Here is a 23,886-nt window from a genome sequence, read left to right as displayed (position 1 = left end):
TGCATTTGGTAAGGAATTGGAAAAGGTATTGACTTGCCTAAATTATACATTTATATATATATTTAATAATCATTGCTAATGTCTGGCTTTAACTTGTCTTTCCTTACGTCATGCTCTGAAAAAAAAAGCCTTATAGAATGTCGCGTTGTTATTTTTTTATTTCCTGTCTTAAAAATCAGTGTTTGCTTTAGAAATGCCCCTGTATGTAACATAGATGTCTAAGTTAGTTACATAAAGAAATGATTATGTCATTACTCATAAATTCTTTGTGAGCCTTGTTAGGTTGTTTAGAGCAAGCAAATACATCACATCATGCCCCCCAAGCAATTAATTAATTGTTTCTAACAGCTGTAACATGCTAGAGGTCCCTTATATTTTCCAGCTCCTGCCCAACAATTGTGATAAGTTGGTCTGTTTTCCAGCTGATTTTTGAGTAAAGCTTAAGTTCTATTGATTTGTTTCCCTTTCTTTGAAGATTCCTTTAGTCTCAGCGACTTCTCTCATCCTTTTCCTTTCTTGAAGAAGAAATGTGAATGTTTTAAACAACATAGGCAGCTGCACACTTCTTTTAATTGAGCTTTCCCGAGCCAAGTTGGCAAGTGGAATTAATTATGAATTTAAACACCTAATGATCACTAAAAATCTACTGTGCTTTGTGTACAGTGTCCACCTTCTCCAATATAAAAATTCCTGCTAGGTGGATTAATTTTCAAGATAAAGAGGAGAAAAAAACAAGGACACTTGACTCTGTCTTATGTTCAGTGCAGTAGTCTTTTGTTCCTACTTTATTTCTGAGTCTTCTGCATGATACTGCTGAATACGTTGTCATCTTGTACTCAGAACCAGCTTGATTTGATGTGGTAGTGAGGATGCCTTTAGGTGACCTCAAAGAGGTTTACGGAGTGGGAAGTAACATGTGTGGAAGCTTTGCCTTTTCTTGCCTCTCCTGTGCTGAAAAGCTATGGAAATAGGTACAAATGGCTAAAAGTTACAAAAGGCTGTATGGAGTAACTCTTGAATAATTTAAAATGGAGGCATCTATTCAGAATTGGATCAAAAGTTGAAGAGGAATTCAGTGATTTTTTTATATGGAGACATTAGGGAGAAAAAATGTCTTGAGAAACAGTGAGCGTGCTTATAGGTCAGGGAAATTATCTTTTATATCTTCAAAAACCAAAGCATAGAAAATAAAAAAATGAGCAGAAGATATTAAAAAAATGAAGTACAGAAGCAGAAAAAGATACAGAAAGAAGGTGGCAGGCAGGTGTATGAGAGTTACATAAGGAAGGAAAATCAAGTAACCTTGGAGTCAATGATAGCTCCTTGGATCTCTGCCCATGGCAGAAAACCAGAGCTTGGCAAAAATGAAATAGCGGTGGAATTGTAAAAATGAGCTAAAGAGGACTTGTGACAGTGGCGTGAGCTGTTGCTAAGAGTGCAGGTCTTTGGATAGCAGACCTGTAAAATGGCTGAAGATGGAAGTCATTTGAATGTCGGGAGGCTTGAAGGCCCATTGGCATTTGTAGAGATGCATTATTTTGAACTGTTTTACCAATGTGCTTAAAAGATTAACTGAATTCTGCTCTTTTTCTCTCACTTAGGCTTTTGGTGATGAGCTGATCCCTTCCAGTATGCCACTGAAGAAAGCAACGGTATTCCTCAACCCAGCAGCTTGCAAAGGGTAAAATTTCCCCTTCTCTACACTCATATGTGAGCCACTCTTTCTGTATTTTTGCTCTGACATCCACTATAAAAGCCAGCCAGGCTTTTGAGCTCATTTTTTGCCTCCCTCTGATGCCAAGCTGGTGCTATGTAGCTATGCCAAATTTTATTTCACCAAAAATATTGGGCTGAGAAATAGAACTAGATGCTTGAGTTGAAAGAATTATTTCTAAAGGTGTATATTTTAAATTTTTATTTTATTCTGTGTTTCGGCCTTTGTCATCCCTTCGTATGTGGAATTCCTTCCGAACTTTTGTATGTGATGCATTTCCGCCCTCAAAAGCTATAGAAATAAGAGATGACCTTGATTGCTTCAAGGCTTGAAGTAAGACAGCAGTGATCGTACTGCTGTGGGAACCTGCCCTTGAAAGGGATGTGCCCACGAACTGAGAGGCTAAATACGGGCTCAGAGCAAGACTCCTGGAAGAGGTCGGCTGCTATTTTTGCGTGTTCATTAGCAGAAAACCAGTAATCTTGGATATGATGTTTGTCTATTTCTGCTGATCAGCTAATGGGGAGGGGCAGGGAGTTGTTAGTAACAATACGAAAGGAATAATATATGTGACATGGAAGTGCTTGGACTTAGGTGCTTTTGTTCAAAACACCCATGACTGGAAAATGCAGTGTTAATAAATGAAGTCTCTGACTTCTAGTTTCATGTTTCTACTTGTTGTAAGCAATTTTTAGTTAATGGCATAATTATTTTATTATGCAGTTACAAGCAGAAAATGCATCAGTCCTATAAGAAAAGAAGGTCAGCTAAAATTTTCCTTCTAAACTTATTTAATAATATATAACAGTAAATATGTATGTTTTAATGTTTCTGGAAGCATAAACAGGCTTTCTTTGTGGTCTTAACGCCTGGTGCTCTGTAAGTCATTAATTTTCAAATAACTTTTTGTTTGTGTGTTGCATTTTTTTATTATTTTGGAGAAAGCTAGATAACCTCTTCTGAATTTATTAGAACTGCAACAAACAACTGACATCTGAGATATGAGTCTAGAAATGTAATAAATTTGAACCAAATGAAATCTCATCTTTCCTGGCTGGCAGGTTGAGTGACTGATTGTATAGATTATATGCTCATTTTTAAGTAGACTTTTTCTTGCTATTCATTTGTTTATTTCCTTTTAAATTATTTTAGCCACCAGACTAATGAAATGGTTTTTACTTCATTATTTCTAGCAAAGCCAGGAACCTTTTTGAGAAGAATGCTGCTCCAATTTTGCATTTATCTGGCTTGGATGTAACTATTGTTAAGGTAAGAACTGATAGGTTCTGCTAATATAGATATATTGTCTGCTCTGCTTTCTCCTGTTGAAAAACTGAAATTAAATTCTGGATGTGTTTGAAATTCTCAGTTGTCCTGTAGACATCTCATGGGAAGAAATAAATACTGAGATATTAAGCTAGTACTTAATCTTCTTTTTAATTCACAGTTAATTTACAAACTATATAGTGAGTTTTTAATTTTCAGCTAAAGCAGTACATGTGTTTGTGTCTAAAGCAGCCCTTGTATAATTCATGTTTGAGAGAAAATTCTCTAAATATTTGAGTGCTGCTTAGTGGTGCGTGCCCATTGCTGTTGAAATCGTCAATTCTGACTGAACTTGCAGAATTCAGAAGGGAGGAACTTTGACATGCGGTGGAACTGTTCAGATTAATTACAAATAACCTTTTATTTTTACACTGAAAATATCTCAGTGTATCCTCAAATAACATACCCATCATGAAAGCAGAACACTGTCTTCTAAATGGTGTGAATTAGCAGAGAGGTTTCTTTGGAAAGAGAAGAACAAGTAAACATGAAGGGATTCTGGGTTTTTTTGCAGGTTTTTGTGGTTGTGATATGTGGATTGTTTAATAGTCACTGTCTCCTAGCAGTGAAGTACTCTGACATGTATCTTTCTGTCTTGGAGTCTTTTTCACAAGATTTAGTGTTAAAATGTCATTTTTTATGAATGCTTTTTTCTGATCATTGAAAATACATAGGCTCAGCCTAAGGAATAAAAAAATTTTGCAATACTTAGAACTGACAATTCGTAGCTTCAGACCAGCCAAGTTAGGAAAAAAGGGTTGGGCCAGTAACTGAGGCTGAGATGTCCTTGTAGAATCACAGAATAGTCTGGGTTGGAAGGGACCTTCAAAGGTCATCCAGTCCAACCCCCCTGCCATGAGCAGGGACATCTTCAACCAGATCAGGTTGCTCAGAGCCCCGTCCAGCCCAGCCTTGAATGTCTCCAGGGATGGGGCATCTACCACCTCTGTGGGCAACCTGGGACAGGGTTTCACCACCCTCAGTGTAAAAATTTCTTCCTCATGTCTGGCCTGAATTTCCCATATTTTAGTTTAGAACCATTACCCCTTGTCCTATTGTGATAGGCTCATCTAAAAAAATCTATCCCCTGTCTTGTAAAAGATACTAATTTTTCAGAAAACAGTGTTGCTTGTTTAGAAAGTCAGTGCTCTTCACTGCTAAACCCGTTGTCAGCAGCTTGCTCTCGGACAGTAGCCTTTTATGTACCTGATTTTGTGTTTCAGGAGACGCACTTGGGCATTTTGGCTGCTAAACAAATTGGGACTTTTTCTGCGAGTGCATGGTTTGCTTGTGATTTTGTTCCAGTGTAAAGCTACCTGGAAATCAGATTGCTGCGATATTCTAGATCCACTGAATAAGATTTGTGCTGATATTTGATTTAGCTTTTTTGTGTGTTTGCACATACTGTATTCGGCAGCAGACTTGTTTTATAAGTCGAAGAAATTTCAGTGAACGTAAGTAATATACAGCACTGTGTGCCTATGTGAGAATAACTGTTTAGCAAATGGACAGATGATTCTTTTTTTTTACTATAGAAGAGAAATCCTAGAAATAGTCACTCGAGTTCTCATGTTTGGTTTTCTGTTTCTTCAGACTGATTATGAGGGACAAGCGAAAAAGCTGCTGGAATTGATGGAAAACACAGATCTGATCATTATTGCAGGAGGAGATGGCACAGTACAAGAGGTACTGCAGGAGCTTTGTCCTGGTTTGTTGAGAATAATAGTCATGCTGAGAGTGAGAAGATTGAGTCTGTGTAATGTAGCATCATCATAACAACTATTAGCTAGACATTTGTCCATTTTATTACCTGTGTTTTCAGTCAATATTTAATCTTCTGGGAATAAGAAAACTCAGCTAGTTGTTGTTAGTCTAAAAATGATGATGGAAGTGGGGGCAGAAAGAGTGGATGACATAAGTAGCTTCCAGAATTTTATTCTAGAATGAGAAAATTATTTGGAGAGACGTGATTCTAAGTTTTTCTTTCTGTGTAATATAGCTGTAATGGTTTCATTTTCAAAGTTCTTTCCTATCTGTACTCCCCAAGAGGAATTCATGTTTTGCTAAGTGGGAATCAAATAATTTAAAAATTATGTGGGAGTAATAACAAAGTGTGGTATGTATTTAATAAATGCCTGTTGTCAAGATGATTAATGACAGGAGCAAACTACCAGCAGAACTGGGGGATACTTTATTTTTTCAAGGAAGGCTGCATTTTATTAAGGCATTTCCCGGAATGCTAACTACTGGCTTCATAAGGCAATGGCTAAATGAAATGCAATGACCTTAAGAAAAAGTAGTCAGAATACATATTTTCTCCTCTAGCCTTAGAATTGATTATTTTAATTGCACACTGACCAGTGCCATCTTTGCATTATGCAAAGCATAATGTTAAAACATTTACACTGGCATTGGTTGTGGTGCCAGCATATACTCATGTGTACTCATAACCTTGCTATTTCCACCAGGTTTGCACACTGTCCATGCCTCCTTTCCAATGTAAATAACTGTAGCACCTTCCATAAAAGAGTGGCTGCTCTGTAAATCTTTTCCAAAGAGTAGATGTGGGTATGAATTTTGTAGCTTTCTGCTGTAACTAAAAATGAAAATTCTCAGAGCTGAGCGTTTTCCCTGTTTTTCAGGTCATAACTGGACTTCTCCGCAGAGCAGATGAGGTGAGGAAGTGTCATTTTTAAAATGTTGTTTATTTCTTAGAGGGAGTGTCTTGCGCATCTGCTGTGATCCCTTGGCCCCAGCTGTCTTCTGCAGATACGTTGCTTACTAATCTGGAGCCAGCTTGCTGCGTAATAAGTCCTCCACGCTGGTGTCCTGCAATTCTACACGTTGTTCTTCGTTCCCTTTCTCAGAGAGTGCGATGGCTCCCGCGCCACGGCTTTGGGAAGTTTCCAGCATCAGAGCAGGGACTGCGGAGAAGCCAAATGCACAACTTTCAAAGACCCATGGACCAGCTGTGTGCGCTGCTTTGTTTGGCAGAAGCATTGGGCGAAAGTACATGTTTTTCTTGTATTTGTACAGGCTTGAAACTGAATTCAGCTATGGCCATGCTCCTATTGCTTTATGATTACTTTGCAGTCTTTTCGAGCGGTGAATATCTACCTATGCAGATGGCTGCAGGAAGCAAATTTTAACCTCTCAAGGTGGATGGCTCCAAGTGTAAATGAGAGAGATTTTTCTTTTTAAAGAGGGAGGACAGTGTTATTGAAGAAAGGAGGGAATCATTGTTCCCAAAAACCTTCTGGCAGGAGCTGGAAAAAACTCAATTAAATGATCCAGACAAGATTATGATGATATCCTTGGCAGCTAGAATTGTATCTGTTTAGGTGGTTGCTTTGTCTGAATGTGACAAGAGAAACTCTGCAACCAAGCTAGTATTTTTAAAGTGGCACTGGCTGTATCAATTCTGAGACATCAGTTTTTTAGATTTAATATTAGTATATTAATATAATAATAAGTTTGCCTCTGAGACCTCTATAATCTAAAGACACTAGAAGAAAAGTTTTAGAGGCTTTACTGCCTAGTTTTTCTTCTCTGTTTTTTGATTCATTATCTTGATGTAGCTTAGGTTGATTTGCAGTAGCATAGAAAATTCTGCATTTGGTACTATTTTGGGTGGAATACTGCATTGTAGTATTGCCACTGTGTCACTATGTGCCTTTGGCTAGGGGATTCTTCTTGTCCTTCATGTAACTCTGTCTTAGGAGTAGAGATCTGCAGTTCAGCCCCCTCAGTCTGTGCTCTGCTTCCCTTTTTACTGGAGTATGTCACACCACTGTTGCCTGGATAAGACGAGTCTGTGCAAGGTATTCCAGAAAGGCTGTTCCTGGCAGCCAGGGAGCAGGGCACGAGCTGCAAACAGCCTGTCATCTGCATGCTGTAAAACAATCTTGAAGAAAAGGGGAGAAGGGTGTTTGAGATGTGTTAAGACTTGCAGGTGACACAGAGACAGTGAGGGAGAGCGAGTGGGAATGAAGCAAGAGGGGTATTACTTGGTGCAGATTTGCAGTGTCACGGTGCTTCTGGCAGCAGTGCCCAGGAGGGAGATGGTACATTGTGATATACGGTCGTTTACATTGATTTGCTGACACACTTCAAGAAGCACAGCTTATTATGAGGTGCAGTGTAATAACTTGCTCCTTCAGCAAGCCCTTTTGCTGAACTGTGGTACAGAAAAATAACATGGTCAATGACTTCCAAAAATTGGACGTTTTGCTGCTTCATGATTTGGATGCTAGAGGAATCAATTAATTTCCTTTCCTTAACTGAGAAAATCTCTTTGCCATGCAAGGTTACTCTGTCAGAGGGGGATTTCTGCAATGGTAAATGAGATTCAGAGCCTGTGATGCCACTGTCAGTATTGAGAAAGATGGCAGATTGCTGACAGAATCCCTGCATTAGTTAGGACGTGGCTGCCAACCTGCATGTAACAACGCTCTTAATGATTACAGAGAGCTCCTTTGTACCCTGTTGGCAGTGGTGGATTCACAGATTCGGATGCCATGTTCTGAGTCATTATGTATTACTGCCTCATTTAAGGAAGAGCCTGGCTGCTCAGTGCCAAAGGGGTGATATCAGGCACAGCTGTGATCTCCACACAGGAAGCTTTGTTCAGCTGATGCAAATGTTAATTTACTCTCCTTATGTGTCCAGGCTGCCTTCAGTAAGATTCCTATAGGATTCATACCTCTTGGAAAGACCTGCACTCTGAGCCACACGCTCTACCCTGAGAGCACGAACCAAGTCCAGTAAGTATTATATGTTTCTGAAATGAGGCTTTTTTTGGTTTCTTTTTAAGGAGCAGTGCTTCTCAGTAGCTTGATACTTTTCTTTTTCTTCTGTGTTACACAGAAGTTGGCAGTCTCTGGGCAGAGCTTGATGGACTTGCCTGAGTTAATGACTCCCCAAAACTGACTAAAAATTGAAAGAAGGAAGTGCATGTATTATTAGAATGTAAAATGAGTGGAGCATCTCCCTTGTGAGCAAAGGCTGAGGGAGCTGGGTCTCTTTTAGTTTGGAGGAGACTGAGGGGTGACCTCATTAATGTATAAAGGATGGGTGTCATGAGGATGGAGCCAGGCTCTTCTCGGTGACAACCAGTGATAGGACAAGGGGGAGTGGGTCCAAACTGGAACACAAGAGGTTCCACTTAAATATGAGAAGAAACTTCTTCACAGTAAGGGTGCCAGAACACTGGAACAGGCTGCCCAGGGAGGTTGTGGAGTCTCCTGGAGACATTCAAAACCTGCCTGGACACATTCCTGTGTAACCTCATCTAGGTGTTCCTGCTCAGGCAGGGGGATTGGACAAGATGATCTTTTGAGGTTCCTTCCAATCCCTAACATTCTGTGATTCTGTGAAATAATTTGCTGTGGCTAATTGTGATGGTGTGATGTTCAGAGTTAAAAAAAAAAATGAATTAGAAGGATCAAGCCTCTTAGGAATAGTCAAAAAGGATATGACAAGTATATACTAAGGATATGACAAACAGAAGTCTTCTTTCCGCCCCTTCTCCAGTTCAAGAATTCTAAAAACTAGTCCACATATAACCTGGTTAGCACCTGCAAAGTAAAGAGTACAAGAATATCTTTATGGGAAAGGCTGGATCCCATTACTGACTTTTCCAGGGTTTCTTGCTCATTCCTGTGATGGGACTGATGATGACAACTCTCCAACAACCTGAATCTTATCTGTCAGCATCCTGGGTGTGATCCAGTCTGCATTTCAGCTTGTTGTGAGGTTTTGTCCACCTCAAAAGTAAAAAGGCTAGTCAACTAACCTTTCTTTTCCCCACACTTCATATCTTTTACATTTTTCCCTTCTCCTATGCTGATGAAAATATTTCTCCTCGCTCCTGAAATCTGTTCACTCTGCTTCTCCCAGTAACTCATTAATATTCTTCTTTGCGGAACCCTTGCTGGTATCCATCATACATAAAACCCACGAGCCAACTGGCATAACATCCTTCATTAAAACCACCAGAGTGCTTTGAGCTCGGCAAGATGGACAGGGCTGTAATCAGCAGCTAAGATTAAAATAATAATTTATGTTTGGGTTCTAAAGAAGCTGTTTGAAATGAGTGATCTTCTTGTCCCAAGGTAATGAACTGTGCAAGTGAGACTGCAGCATATGGGTGAAGTTGAAAGGAATTTGGTCCATAGACTGGTTAACAACCCAAACTGGTAACAGAACCTGACTTCAGAAGTGCAGAAGTGATATTTTAAAAAGCAATATTTGGGCTTTGGTTCCTTCAGCACTGTCTCACCTTTGGAGTGTAGGAATTGTAGAGGTCTTAGACAAACATAAGAGTTAGGAGAAAAGAAGGGCTGAGGGAAGAACAGTTTCCTTCTCTGTCTCAGTGTTATAACCCTGATGAAGCCGAAGGCAATTTCTCCTGCTGACTCACGTGAATATTGGACTGGATTTGAAAACTACGTTTGGTATTGTGGTTGTTTGTTGGTTGGTTGGTTTTTCTTTCCTTTTGTCCAGCTGAGACACTGGAAATGTGCACGATGTCAAATTTAGATTTTACCCAACTTTGAAAACAAGAAGGGGATTTTAATGAAATATATGCCTCAAGGTATGAACATAGACTTCTTTATGAACTCAAACGCTTTGGTTACAAAATCTTTAGTGCCATGCTTTATGACTCAAAATGAGAAAGTGCCTTAGCTACTGTCCGTGACTTAACGGAGACCAAAATCAAATGAGCACTACTGGTAGGTAGGTTTATGTTCATTAAAAACTTCAAAACAAGTTAACATACTAAGGCATTTCAGTCCCAGACATAGGAACTGAGACCAGTCTCATGACCATCCTCTTCTCTCCCAGGTTGTACTACTTGCCGCCAATAAAATAAAACCATGATTTGGGTCCTTAGTGTGTTAAGTAACCAAAACAGCAAGTAACAGAGTTGGCATGTGATCTGCCAGGTTAGCTGAAGAAGGAGGAATCTCTGAAAAACTTAGGCTGAGAACTTCCTCTTGCTTTTCAGGTCTTTTGCTGTTTGTTAGGACTCTGGCTTTATCATGTGTTGCAGCCACCTGGTTTGCTTTCTGGTTTCACAGATATGCAGCACTTTGTCAGAGTTCTTTTCCTGGGGTTGTTGCATTTGCTGCAAAAAAAAACCAAAAAACAAACACCTGGGCTTGTGGGGTTTGCTGAAAAACGTGTCAAGTTTACTCTTTTCTTTCCTTCCTGTTTGTTTTCATTTATTTCTTTCCTGTTTCTTTTTCAGACACATTACTAATGCTACGTTGGCCATTTTGAAGGGAGAGACAGTTCCACTTGATGTCTTGCAGATCAAGGTAAAAACATCTGCTTATTTGGTACCAAACATTCCTGAAACTTTCCTATTTACATGTTGTTCTGTTTACATGGACTGCTTTTCCTCTGTGTGATGCTGTCATGAGTTTTGGTTTATGATATCAGCAGTTCTGGTGGCAGCTATTTCTCCACTGTATGCTATGACATCATATAGTCTAAACTGGAGAAAACACTAGAATGCTTGAACATCTTTTTTGAGGCTCAGAGAGTATTGATGAATACAAAACTTATGCCAGTATTGCTATAGAAATGGTGAGAGATAACAATAGCTGTCTGAGCTGATTTAATGCATTCATATGCACTGTGGAGTTAATAGCTTTTTTTTACAAACTGAAAAATGTGAAATGGGAAAACCTTTGACTATGCCCCGTATGACTTTTGAATATTATTTTTTTCAGTTATGTTGCAGAATGGGCATTTCTGCAGTGGGAACTTAGTGTCACTGTGCAGAACTCCTTGCTTTTGGCTGACAAAATCCACAAAATGAGATGGCTGTTGCTGCATGTGCAGTCAAAGTCAATCAGCCTCTTCAAAACCTCACCTCTTATGTTCCTCTCTGGGAGCAGATGGAATGCATAACACTTAAATTCTGCTTAGCTTTGTTGCTGTTAGCTACTCATCATACCTCTTCTGTGAAATTTCACTTTTGGGATTAATCACAAATCAGTTTTTATATAGAAATGATATTTTTCTAGCCGCAGAAGACAAAGATGGAAACTAGATAAGAGAAAGCAATTTCACAATGTTTATTTTTCTGTACAGGGAGAGAAGGAACAGCCTGTGTTTGCAGTGACTGGTTTAAGATGGGGATCTTACAGAGATGCAGGAGTTAAAGTTAGCAAGTAAGAAAATACCTTTTTTTAACTGTACCTTTTTTAGCATCTGTTGCGTAAAAAGACATATCCCTGTCTTGTAAATAAGTCTTTTTTGAGTGTAGGCATTTGACAGGCACAGGCACCCACTCTTTTTGGTCTTGCACTACACAAATGTGAGTAGAAGAAGTTTCAGCATTTTTATCATTTGAAATAAACACTTATTTGGTGCCAAACTTTTCTTTGAAGTATTTACTTTCTGTTTGCCTTGTGGTGCCCACTTCTGGAACTTCGTTCAGATTGTATCAGTGGGAAAGCTCTCCCTTGAGTAAAGTCTAAGTAAAGTAATTGGCCATTGTTTTTCATCAGTTGCCAATGAAAAGATGCACGGAGTCTCTGTAACCCAATTCCAACAAGGGACATCAGATGCAGTAGAAATGCCCTTCAGTTCCTGCCAGAAATGGCATAGGCCGTGCTGTCTGATGACTGTTCTCTGAATGCTAAGCTAATTATTGTTGGTCTTTCTCCAAATGGGCGTTTAGTATGCCGCTGTCTGTGTATCAAATGACTTGCATTATTTGGTGAAGGAGCAGCAGGGCCAAAGCAGTTCACTTCTCAAACTGTTACGGAGGAATTGTGGCATATGCCTCTGCTGCACAGCTGTAAGGAAATACCATGTGTTTTGTGAGTAAGCTGTCTTTGTCAGAAAGCAAGAGGTAGCAGACCTCTGCAGTCTGTCTGGCAAATATTTGAATAGGTTTGAGAGGTGATGTGGGATGCGGGAGATGAGTAGATGGTTAGCGGGTTTGTCCCTGGGAAGCAAGGGACATGCTCAGTGGCTTGTGTAGGTGCTCCATTGGCAATGCCGCAGGGTCTGTCCAAACTGCAGCCCCAAGGTGAAGGAACTGCACTTCTCTTCCCTCTGTACTCTTATTGGGCTTCCCGCCCATACCCTGATTTTTGCCCTGCGTCAGCCTTCACATCTCTTCCTGCAGCAGTTCCCTTTCATAAAAGTCTTTTGGACTCAGTGCTGGAGGCGTGACAGCACCTTTTGTACGTGGGGCAGCCTGAACATCCTCAAACCTTGTTCTCTTCCATGAATGTTTTTGAATCCACAGAAAACATGCCCAGCTTGGAAAGCACTTCAGCCACAAACGAGTGGGTGCTCAGAGTGCGCCTGGGACAAGAACTATGTGTGCTTATGCTGTTTTTATACTTTTCAACTTCATGCACTTTTGGTCCCTGTGAGAGATGGGTTACTGGGCTAAACAAACATTTGGTTTATTCCAGTACAACTGATCCTATACTGAAAAGAAGACAGCTACTACAAAGGGAGTTGAGCCACAGGCTACAGTTCCAGAAATTTGCCTGACTGTTCCTCTGCTAAGCACTGTCCTGGTGAAGACATGGTGCTGTTTTATGTTGTAGAGGTTTTATTATTTTACAGACAATTTCATGGCTTAATGGGAGTGGTGTGACAGTTGCACATCTTAGTAGTTAATGATATAGTTATATCTGCAGTGCTCTTGAGCTGATGGTGTTTAATGTGCTTTGTTGACCTTTGGTGGAAGACAGTGATCAAAATGTGTGTGAAGCCTGCCTAAATATAGTCATATCTTTAGATTCTGTACAATGCTGCATGGCTGGCAGGATTTTTATTTTGTAAAACATTGATTTTGATCTCAGAATCATTTGGGGCAAATGAATGTTTGCTGGCTCTGTTCTTTTTTTACTGAAGCTGTTGATTTTGTTTGTTTCCTCCAAACTCTTTCTTTATTGCATATTGCAGAAATGCATCCCACCAACTGTTAGACCACAGACCTTTATATCTTTCCCAGTTGTGTCACATAACTAGGTAAAATCCTGCTACTGAGATGTCACACTTCCTGTAGTGAAGATTGTATACTGCGTTTTGGTGATCTGTAACTCAGGAAAAGGATGTCACTGCTAAGCTGCTGGTGATACGTAGGAACTATCTTATAGTATCACAAAGCTAAAGATTGTCAGGGAGCACTTATTTCAGTGGCAAACAAGTCTGTGTGCTCTGACTTCATGCAAGATTTCTCCCTCTCCCAGTATTGATGACTGGTATCTTAGGAGTTCTGTGTTCTTTTTTTTCAGGTACTGGTACCTTGGGCCTCTGAAAACCAAAGCAGCTCACTTTTTCAGTACGTTGAAGGTAAAGAGTAATTGTGAGAAAAATGTTTTTGTAGTTGGGAAATGAAAAGGCTGACTGCTTTGTATAATTTATCAGCAAGTTTCTGTGAAGGGTTCTAGTAACAATATAAAATGGGAGTGAAACTCGACTTGTTAAAAACCTACCAATTGATAGACTTAACTTCGGAAGACTTGAAGGCGGGGAAGAATACTTAAAAAAAAATCGTTACTGAGGATCTGTTGCTGCAAGATCACCAGAGGGAGCCAATAACCTTTGAAACTGGAGAACCCTAGTGGTGCCTGAGATAACCATTAAAGTGCTCTGTCACCTTTTCTCAGCAGTCTTTCTTATGGTAACATTTCATTCTGATTTATTCTTCTGGCAGAAGTATCTATAGTGAGGCTGCTCATGCACGTTGATTATCAAGCTTCCGTGTGTAGTAAAATGAACATTAAGATTAATAGCTTATATCTCACCTTAAACTTCTCTGTTGCTTAAACTTGACCCTGGAAAGATTAAAGTTTGACCTGCATGAAATGTGAGGCATTTTCATTCACGTGCTTTTTCCTGTTCTCTGAACATATAAAGAGCCTCATGAACGGTTGTGGAAATACCCAGAAGCTGGTACGGTAGATCAGGTTGTGCAGTCCAGCCGTACTACCTGTGATAGTGCCAATGCTTCCTTTATAGGAAGATCCTGTAAAGGGGAGTTAAATTGTAATGTGTCCATGAAAGATTCCTGACCCCCCCCTCAAAGTATCCCCAGGAAATTTGAGGTGATGATGCTGTGTGCTGGCATTTTAGTTAGAAACCTATTCTTCACTTCTCTCCAGCCCCCTTCTCACTTTTGTTGAGTCCTTAGCCTCAGTTAGTGACAGTGATAGTGGATTTCACTGGTAAGCTATTCATTGTCCATTAAACAGATCTGTTTGACCTGCTGTGTCACCCTGACACACATCAGCAGTAAAGAAAACATGCATTTTCCCTCTGCTTATAGAGGGGAAAATACCTCACTTCTGTGTGGGGAAGGAGTACATGAGTAAACTTGGGAACTATGGGTTATCTTTTCCAAAGCTGGAAAAATGTCATCTCACGTATGTATCTGGAGGCTGGAGAGCAATAAGGTGGGCTGAGGCAGTGGTGGGATCTGAGTAGCTCTGAAGGAATACTTGGGAGCACAGAATAAACAGGCTGAAGACTAAACAGAACAAACAGGTAGGTGCTCCACAAAAGGCCCTTTGTCTTCTGTCTTTCCTTTCCATGTAAATCCAAGGAATGGCCTCAGAAACGTCAAGCTGCTCTCATGTATCTGGGTCCAACTGAGAGACCTCCAGAAGAGCCAGAGGAGAAACCATCCAGACCTCCTTTGTACAAGAGGCTTTACAGACGACTTCGGTTATACTGGTCACCTCCTCCAAAAGGTAAAGTGCATGTGTTTTGGCATAAACTCACAGTCAGGCTTTACTCTTCTAATAGATTGGGCTGGAGCAGGGGAGGTGTTTCTGCTTTTCTGTTCTCTCATTTTGTTGTTGTTGTTATTATAGCTGTGACTTTGTCAAGATAGTTACAGTGTTATTTGCCATATATGTACAACATATGTAACTTTAAATGGAACAATAAAACTTGAGCCATGCAGAAGCCTTAAGTTTCTTGTAGTACATTAAATTTTTCTTCTGTACGATAAATTTTCTTCTGTGTGCTCTGTGAGCCTCTCTTGGGTTGGGTTGTCAACTACAGTGCATGTGGCAGACTGAAAAAGGAAGGGGAGCGTATATTTTGCACAGTCTGGTGTGGTGCAAAGTCCTTCTCGTTCCTTCTTGGCTAGCAGAGGTGATTTAGACAGAAGCGTGAACTAAGTGACCTGTGTATGAGAACTGAACCCTGGGGTTTCTTCCTATAGAAAATACGTATTACCACAGAATTCTGAACATTGGATTCCTGTTGTTTTGGTAGCAGCACTTGGTGTGTTTAGAATGCTAAATGTTTCTGTAATATTATAATAACCCAGGAGATCTGTTAATCCCTCGGCATAAGGACTCACAGGGCTGCCATGTAATGTGCTTGATAGTTTTCCATGCTACTGTATGAATGTTGGTGGCGTTTTTTTCTTTCCTTCAGTACTCCCAAGGTCTCTTTTCCTTTTTTAAGCTTTTGACATTTTAAAGAAACAATGCTACTGGTCACAATGGGTCAGAGTCATTTTTGCAGCTGGCATTGATGTTTCATGCTTCATAGCAGTGAAATTATGACCTGTGTAATTAAATTCCACTTAATGATATCTTCTCTTCTGGATTTACAGAGATCCCCCAGGAGGTAACCCCAGAGGACTGGGAAGAACTGGAACTCTCCACCATTGAGCTTTCCATCACAACTCGGAACAGGCAGCTTGATCTGACAGTAAGACCGTAGTGTAACTGGATTCCAGATACTGCACAGAGTTTTCCTTTCTTGCTAAACTCCCATTCTTGTGTCTATATAAATAAAACTCACTACTCCATGCAAGGAGGGGCCCATGACTGAATCCAGGAATGGGCAAGTTTCAGAGCCAGTGTAAAAGCACTGGAGACCCCTGTAAAACTGGGATGCAGTGGGATCAGGAGGAATTTGTGTAGTGAGAAGGTTTCACTAGCCAAACAGAAGCTTTAGGATTGCCAGGAGAAAACAAGGCATCCAAATAGGCACTCCCTTTCTTCCTGACCCATGTGAGAGTGATTCTGTTTTATCAGCTGGTGGTGTAAGGAAGCTGAGCTTCAATGTCTGCCTGGAGCTGTGGCTTTTTCTCTCTCTTTTGGCTTGCAGAGCAAAGAGTTAAAAAGAACAGGGACAAGAGAAAGAATATGGACTACATTGAGTTAAAGGACAGGGAATGCAGGTGACTGTGGAGGAGGAGAACCAAGAGAGCAAGGGAACTGTTCCTGTCATAACCTTCTCAACACAATTGTGCTGTTCAGTCCCTGTTTTAAAACCTATCTTTGGTTTATGTCTGTGTTTTGGTACAATTTTATTGCTGTGAAAGTTATTTGGATAGGTAGGTCAGTCTTTTATGTTACTGGAAAACACTAACACAGTGATCCTGTCCTGGTGAGCTGCTCTTCATGTCTTTCTCATGGCTGCAGGAAACCACTGCGACTGCACCCAGATTAACAGGAGGTGCTGAGTTTACCACAAAGTGTTTCTTGCTCAGAATTCAGAGTCTTCAAGAACCTGAAAATCTATGTTAATATTATTGCCATGTTATCATTGTAGGATCAGACCAAAAAAACCCCACAAATCTAGTCTTAAAATTTCTTCCTGTTTTGTCTTTAGAATGTACCACATAAATTTTAGTTTCTTCAGGAGTGGTTTATGATTTGGACCACCAGTGCCCTAGTAATGGTATAAGCTAGACAGAGACTACCAGGGTATTCGGGTTTTTTAGTGGTTTCTAGATGACCCTTGAAGAGAACACTTTTGGTCGCTGAACTGAATTAGAGTCAGTGATGTAAAGTAAAACCAGACCTGCCAAGAGCTGAAAATCTCATTGCCACAGACTATCCCTTATGTCCTTTTTTTTTTTTTTTTACCTCCTCCTTTATGCCTTCAAGATGCACTCTAATACTAGTATTGAAGAAAGAAGTGATGTAGGGTTACCAGGTCTGGTGAACAGCCTAGAGAAATGGATGAGTTTATGTTGGGGCAGTTGTACTTTTCTGTTTCTAGAGCGGGAAGTACCTTGATATCACTTCTTTGTTTCTACCCGTTTTAACTGCTTTTAACTCCCGCTCTTGAAGCTATTGTCCCTGTAGCCATCAAAGCTGACCAACAGCTCTCTCAAATCGATACCAGAGCATATCTGCTGAGTATTGTCAGCCACTCCTGTCATTTCTGTCTCACCTTCGATTTGTGTCTAGGCTGCCCTGTCAAAGAGAAGCTGATAAAGCCATACAGGTGCAGCTCATACAGTGCCAAGCCAACCTCTGCAGATACAGCTAAGGAATAAGACAAGTTATACTAATAGATGCATTTATTTTTGCTTTTGTCATTTTGATTGCATTTGCACTAGGACTTTTGCCAGGACAGAGATGTGAAAATAAATAAATGAAAAATGAACTGCATCTTAATCAAAGTTGCTTTCCCAGCAAGAGCTTTACTGTACACTTGGTTTAAGGGCAGGCTGTAAATAAAAAATAAGCTAAGTAAGGAGTTTAAAGGAATGATACCAAGAACACTGCGAGTTCCAATTTATATTGTTTAAAATTCTCTTACTGTGGCGTTTGGTGGCCAAATGTTGCATCATTTTGCTATTGTTTAAATTCATGCAAGAAATCTTTGTGAACCAGAAGTAAACCCCAGGTGATTTGCTATTACTATCTTCACTAAGTGTGTGAAATGTAACAAGAAGCCAAATGTGTGAATGATTATTTCACTTCTTGTGGTATTTATTGTTGCATAGTCATCAATGAGAAATTACTGTCTGTAATTTATAATCCGAATCTCAAGTCAAGAGTGGAAAAAAGCATGAAATGCAGAAATACATCTTCTGCCTCCTTTTGTGGAACAAAGGACTGGGCATTTTGTGAACGTATTGCAGTATCATGGGTGTGGCATTTTGAAATGTTAACTGCTTGATTTCTGAATCTTTTTTTTGCATAGCGCACTGAAGACTTCATGGATATTTGCATTGAGGCAAATACTGTCAGCAAAGGGCAGTTTGTAAACAGAGGGTGAGTATGGGAAGGCTGCAAAAAGGTGACGGAATTTCCGTGAGTCGGAACACTAATTCTGAGAAGTGTGCTGTGTTTTTCTCTGATTTTGTGCTACAAAATTCAGAAGCAGAGGACTGCAAAGGACACCAGTGAGTAATGATTTGTGGGGACTACTGATTTTGTTCTTTAAAATTCTTACTGATTTTCTCTTTCTGTAAGCAAGGCAGAGCAGTCTACCTGGAGTTCTTCCTAGCTTCTGAGTTTGCTATACCTTTCATATTTTTTCCTGTTACTATTGATTGGTGCTGCTTGGGTAATACTGTCATAACCAATTTTTATAGACAGACATACAGATTTATACCCAGAATCTTTTAGCCTTAGCTGCTCAGCAGGTTGAGAAGCAGATCACAGAGCTAATATATTTGTATTAGTGGTACCTGGAATTTTTGATCTCAGATTAGACAGGCCTTGCTTCTGAGTGAAGGACTCCCTTGACTCCATAACTCTTGAGAGAAATTAGGTCTGAGCTGGAAGTGCTTTTGGAAGATGTGGTTTGAAACAGGGACTTTAAGCAAATGTATTGGTGCTGCTTGCTTGTGGAGTATGAAGGCTGTAGGTATGAAGAAGCAGCATGTAGAGGGAAAGTGAATGTGTTTTGCTTCCTTTGTGCTTGGAAGGTTGTCTGGTAGTGTGCTTGTTTCCCCTGCTCTCACCAGATGCGAATCTGAGCTGCTCTTTCCAGCTTCTCCATACAGTCCCACGTTGCATCTTCAGTGCAGTTTCTACCAGCAACAGATTTTCCTACTAAATCCAAGAATACTCTTCAGCATGTTACCTTTTTATTCGCTAATATTGTTTTCTAGTCTTAGAGCTCCCTCTAGTGAAATCAGCAAGATTATTTCAACACATTTTTACCTGCTTGTTGTCACCCTAAAAATTTGTGTGTGTATGTCTTGTTTATGAAACTAATCTCAGCAGCAGGCCCCTTATTAGAGCATCCCATGAGCCTCAGTGGGTATAGGATCTTCTGACCTATGCATACGCAGTAGGTCAGGCTGCCACCTGGAAATGTTTTTAAATTACGTGAGCCATGTGAACCATAGGTTGTTTTGTACTGAAATCTTTGCTTTGAAGGCTACAGGAGGAAAAAAGGAGGAGATTTTCCCATTAAGAGCAAGAGGAATCTGGCCTCTTAAAGGGGGGAGACAAAGGCAATGCTGTGCTGGGTCCTTGGACGCTTTGCTAGGAGACAAAATGTGAATGAATTTGTGTGATTTAAGGGAGGGGTATTTGAGTGTACACTGTAAAGAATGTCTCCCGTGTGGACTGGACATGCTCCACACAGTAGTATGTCGCATTTTCTGACTGCAATTACACTGTCATGCAGAAAAAGCCTCTGATGAGAGATAACATGCCCTGCTGGCTAGAGCTAATTAGAGGCAGTACCAAAAGCTTTGAGCTGCTGTTCAAGCAAAGTTCAAAGAAACAAGCTCTTTTGACTAAATAGTGCCCAAAAGTCTGTAGGTAACAAAGAAAGAGAAAGAGAGGTGTAAGGGGTGCAGAGCAGTGGGAAGGACTGGTTAGTCCTGCAGATTGGAGTCAGAACAGAAAAAAATGTGCCCTGTTTTTCCAAGGCAAAATCAGGGTGTTCAGAGAAGCTCTTCACTGCACAATGCCCTCGGTTTAAGTCAAGCCCATTATTAGGGGCTCCCCATTGCCTAGCACCAACAGCTTTTGACTTTGGAAATGTGTGATGAAGTTCCTTTTTTTTTTTTTTTTTTTAATGCATAGTTTTAAACTCCACCAGAATTTGGGGTGTTGAAAAGATTTTTAGGGAAAATACTTTTATCAGTGCATACATATATATTTTTTTAATTGAAGAGGGCACTGGCATGAGCTGATCAGAACTGCTGGATCACACAGAGGAAACCACACATCCAGCAGGAAACTACCGTGCAGGCTCTGGCAGTGGTGGGGGATGCATCAGAGTGCTGGAGGGCAACTGCTGCTGGATTTCAGGGGAAGGAGTAGGTCATCCCAGGTGTATATATAAGTGCCCTCAGGCTGCAGATCAGATTTGTGTGAACAAGAGGGTGCAGCAGGGGTAGAGCTGATGTTTAAGATGAGGTGGAGGAAGAACAGGTGGTTACACTGTGGTGCTTACTAAGAAGTGCAGGAGAGAAGGAGAGCAGGGTTGGAGAGTGTAGCACCAGTAATCCATATCCTGATAGCCAGCTAAGATTCTGTATATGAAAGTATGGAGAACTTTAATTCCAGGGCGTAAACACAGTTACCAGCAATGATGCAGAAGACTGGTATTTTTTGTGGGTTTTTGTTTGTTTGTTTGGTGTTTGTTTTGTGGGTTTTTTTGTTGTTGTTAGAGTCTTACTCTGAATCATTTCATGTTGGCTGCTTCTGGGTTTAACTAGGTTAAAATTGTATGTTGTCTGTAATAGGTGTTCTGGTTCTCCCTCTGCCTGTATTTTTGTAATTCGGTGTATGGAGTGGGATAAAACAATCAATTGAAACTGTTGCTATTAGGCTTTGGTCTTGCTCCTGTTTCACTTTGCTGTCTTGTCTTGAGTAAGCAGTAGAATCAAATGGAAACAATTTCTGATCCTTTTATGCTGGGTCACTAGAGAGGCAATCACTGCAAGTAGAGTTGTGTCTATTTGCTTCCACCAGCATTTGCTTTTGATCTTTAGTTCCAGGTCTTGTCTCTTTTGAGTTTACCTTCACCCAATAATTGCCTCTATATAGAGGTTCAGTTTGTGGACCAAAACAATCTGCTTGTTCACTAGAGTGCAACATCTGGAACTTTGAGCAGGTTAAACTTTAAGCAGGGAATCTTGCTGTTTGTTTGTACTGCACTGTATAAACTGACAGTATTGCATGCCATCAATGATTTATAATTTATATTGCTGGGAGGATGTTTAATTCCCTCACATTCACTCATTAATCTTTTAGTATATACATATTTGATTAAACTCAAACTTTCCACAGTTAGTATTGCTTCTGTCCTTCTCTACCCTTTCCTTTAGTATCTTAGCTTACTTCCTTTGTCTTTGATTATAATCTCCTGTTTCAATGCCCTGTTCTCATGTTCTTTGGGATTTTCTGTGATTTCAAGCAGCATTTGCATTCTTCAGGGCATAGAATGCTTGGTGTATAGGGAGTTTCTGATGTGGTTTTTTGACTTCTTTTCTGGGCAATATTTAAACACTCTTCTTTCATATCAGTCTAGAGAAAAGACAGAGAAGTTGGGGACAGCTGGCATTGAATGTTTGGAATATTTGTGATAATTCTGCCATGCTTGAGAGCTGTGAGATATTAACGCTGTAACTCTCTGCTGTCCTCTTGGCTTTTTGTGTGTTGCTGCCTGTCTGGAGAGGGGTCCAAACTTAGGGGTTACTGCCTAGGGTACAGCGTACCTTTTGCCAAAGGTCAGCCAAAAGCTTGTGTGTGTTCTCAGCCAGGAGGCCAGAGTTAGGTCAGCATACCCAAGAGCTTGTGCTTATTCTGCAGCAGCACACCCTGGGAAAAGGATTCACAGCACTCTGTTCTTTAACAGTTGATCTGGTGACAGGACAGCAACCGTACTCTTGAGAAATACCAAATTGCACTTGCACCAGCAGCTTTCTAAGCAGCAAACTGCCTTCTATTTGCTCCCATTCAACACCAGCAGAAATAGGCAAGTAGCACTTCTCTGACTACAGTATGTAAATAAGAATCTCACAGGCACCAGAAAAGAGAGAGGGAGTATCTGACAGAAATGGGTGTTTCATTTGGAAGGGATAAAATGATGATGTTCTGGGGTTTCTTCACAGGAATGACATAAAAGTAACTAGTAAGAAACTTCATGCTGACTGGTGTTGATGTGAGAGCTGGGCTTTTTTGGTGGTTGTTTAGACAAGAGTTTAGTGGTTCAGTATAACTAAAATTCTATCAGGTTTTTTGGCTTACTTTTTTTAGGTTGCTGGTAAGTTATGTGGGTGCATGAGATATGAGGAGATGGTAGTCAATGACTGCAGGAGTTGTACAGGTCTGCGTGAAAGTGAGGAGCACAAAACTGCTGTATGTTCAAATATACAAAAGTTATTTTCAAATATATTCAGTGATCCTCAGAGCTGAAGCTGGTTGGAGGTTGTCAGTGCATACTGTCGTGTATTAACTACAGCTGAAGAGGATATATCTATGTTACTTTTTCACTGTTAAACCCACAAGTATTTGTATATACTCTTAACCTCTAAGTTTACCAAATGCATAGTGACTTGCCAACCCACAATGATGTGTCATCCCTAAAGATGGCTGTTTTCTAGAGAATCATCTCCTTACCTGTCTTTTGGTTTGAACAGGAGTCAAAAGATGCGTGATCCGCATACATGCCCTGAAGGGAGTCAGTGCATCCAAGCCAGCAGATGCATCTTGCAACTTCCAGAGGTGAGAAGCTGAGGGAGCTGGAAAACTCTTATTTATTGCCTCGTGCCAGTTGATGCTACACATTAAGAAATGTCTACTCCAAGCCTGGGAGGTTGATTACCCTGCCAGACACTCAGTTTCTCAGTGTGGCAACTCAGTTCCTTACTAAGGACATGTGTACTGGAAGTTGCCTAAGTGGTCTGTAAACCGGAGAGGGAACTTCATTCTGCCAGTAAATAGCGACAGACCTTTTATGTAGACAGCAGCGGTGGTTGTAAAAGGTCTCTTATTCAGGTGTATTGCATATACTCAACTTCTTCTTAGTACTGAAGACTGAATTCCTTGTCTACATTCTACACTAGATGGGATTGTGCTGCAGAGAAGATAAACATTAGAAGCTTTATGGAGACCAAGGAGGGTGACACAAGGCAGCAAGGCTCAGATCACTACAGTGAAGTTTCTTGAAACTTCGAATAGATGAGGCTGAAAAAGAAGTCAAAACTCTGTCTGTTAATATAGTTTAGATTAGTCGTCCATTGCCTCTTGTAAAGAAGAGGCTGCTGTTGCAGCCTTGGGGAGAACTGTTTCTTGTTTTTGCAAGGATGTGAAGTCAATCCTCTAGGTAATTACTGTCTTCAAATGATTTATCATTCAGTAAAATAATTTCATATTAAGAGAGAACAAAACGTGCCAAAAAGTGAAAAAAAAATCTGTGGCTACGAAGTGAAAATCAGGAATTATAATGTCATGATTAGCCAGCATCCTAATACTTGCATTGAACTCATATCGGCAATTTTGTGATTCTGAAAGAATACTGTGGAGTGCTGGGCTGAGTACAGCTGAGCCATAAGTAAGGTTGTGGCATAAAATGAACTCTTCATACTGCAGCTGCTGTAAAGACAGTACATGTGCATGGTGCAAAGCAGAGCTGTTCAGTCCCTTGACCTCGCTGTCATGAAGGAACTGGAGGCAGCTGGGATGAGTCTCGCCAGGTTTGCAGAGGAGTGGGATATGTTGATCCTCTGACTTCCAGAACCTATGCTGCTGTCTCTAATTTGTGCTGTCCTGGTGTACCAATTCACTTGGAGATAGTTTGAGTATCCATGCAACACAGCCCTGCCTTGAGTCACGTGCATGCAAAGCAGTCACCAAATGAGTTTAGGTAAAGTCAACCTGCCATTTTGATGAATGGTTTTAATCATTGCTAACTTTATCAGCATTACAGAAAACACTCAAGAAAATTCTACTGCTGAGTGATTCCTGACCTATGAGTTACTTTGCATCTCACGTTTCAGATCAATATAGTAAAACAATACCAAAAGGTGTTTGTGACATGGATTTAATAGGAGTTATTTATCAGGCACTTCTGCTGATTAGCTTGTGTCACCACTGGCAGACCAAGATCTAAGAGCATATAATTATAGTTCCAAT

General features: G+C 40.4%; 1 protein-coding gene and 1 long non-coding RNA gene across 2 annotated transcripts in view; one reads left to right on the top strand and one right to left on the bottom strand.

Moving 5' to 3' along the window:
* Nucleotides 1-22,506, bottom strand: part of LOC309438709 — a 29,250-nt gene extending 6,744 nt beyond the window's left edge. The window contains exon 1 of the long non-coding RNA XR_014183845.1: nucleotides 22,372-22,506. This is a non-coding gene — a long non-coding RNA (uncharacterized lncRNA). The remainder of the gene's footprint in view (nucleotides 1-22,371) is intronic.
* The window catches only part of AGK (acylglycerol kinase), a 37,871-nt gene that overhangs the window by 13,063 nt on the left and 922 nt on the right, over nucleotides 1-23,886 (top strand). Inside the window, exons 3-14 of the mRNA XM_082050450.1 lie at nucleotides 1,602-1,681; nucleotides 2,908-2,983; nucleotides 4,634-4,726; nucleotides 5,683-5,715; nucleotides 7,709-7,803; nucleotides 10,293-10,362; nucleotides 11,144-11,223; nucleotides 13,315-13,372; nucleotides 14,625-14,772; nucleotides 15,651-15,748; nucleotides 17,984-18,054; nucleotides 22,392-22,476. Of these exons, the coding sequence (XP_081906576.1) occupies nucleotides 1,602-1,681; nucleotides 2,908-2,983; nucleotides 4,634-4,726; nucleotides 5,683-5,715; nucleotides 7,709-7,803; nucleotides 10,293-10,362; nucleotides 11,144-11,223; nucleotides 13,315-13,372; nucleotides 14,625-14,772; nucleotides 15,651-15,748; nucleotides 17,984-18,054; nucleotides 22,392-22,476 (987 nt within the window). The remainder of the gene's footprint in view (nucleotides 1-1,601; nucleotides 1,682-2,907; nucleotides 2,984-4,633; nucleotides 4,727-5,682; nucleotides 5,716-7,708; nucleotides 7,804-10,292; nucleotides 10,363-11,143; nucleotides 11,224-13,314; nucleotides 13,373-14,624; nucleotides 14,773-15,650; nucleotides 15,749-17,983; nucleotides 18,055-22,391; nucleotides 22,477-23,886) is intronic.

This window comes from Streptopelia decaocto, assembly GCF_964273445.1.
Source record: "Streptopelia decaocto genome assembly, chromosome: 1".
Lineage (NCBI taxonomy): Eukaryota > Metazoa > Chordata > Aves > Columbiformes > Columbidae > Streptopelia > Streptopelia decaocto.
This window is presented reverse-complemented; position numbering and strand designations above follow the sequence as displayed.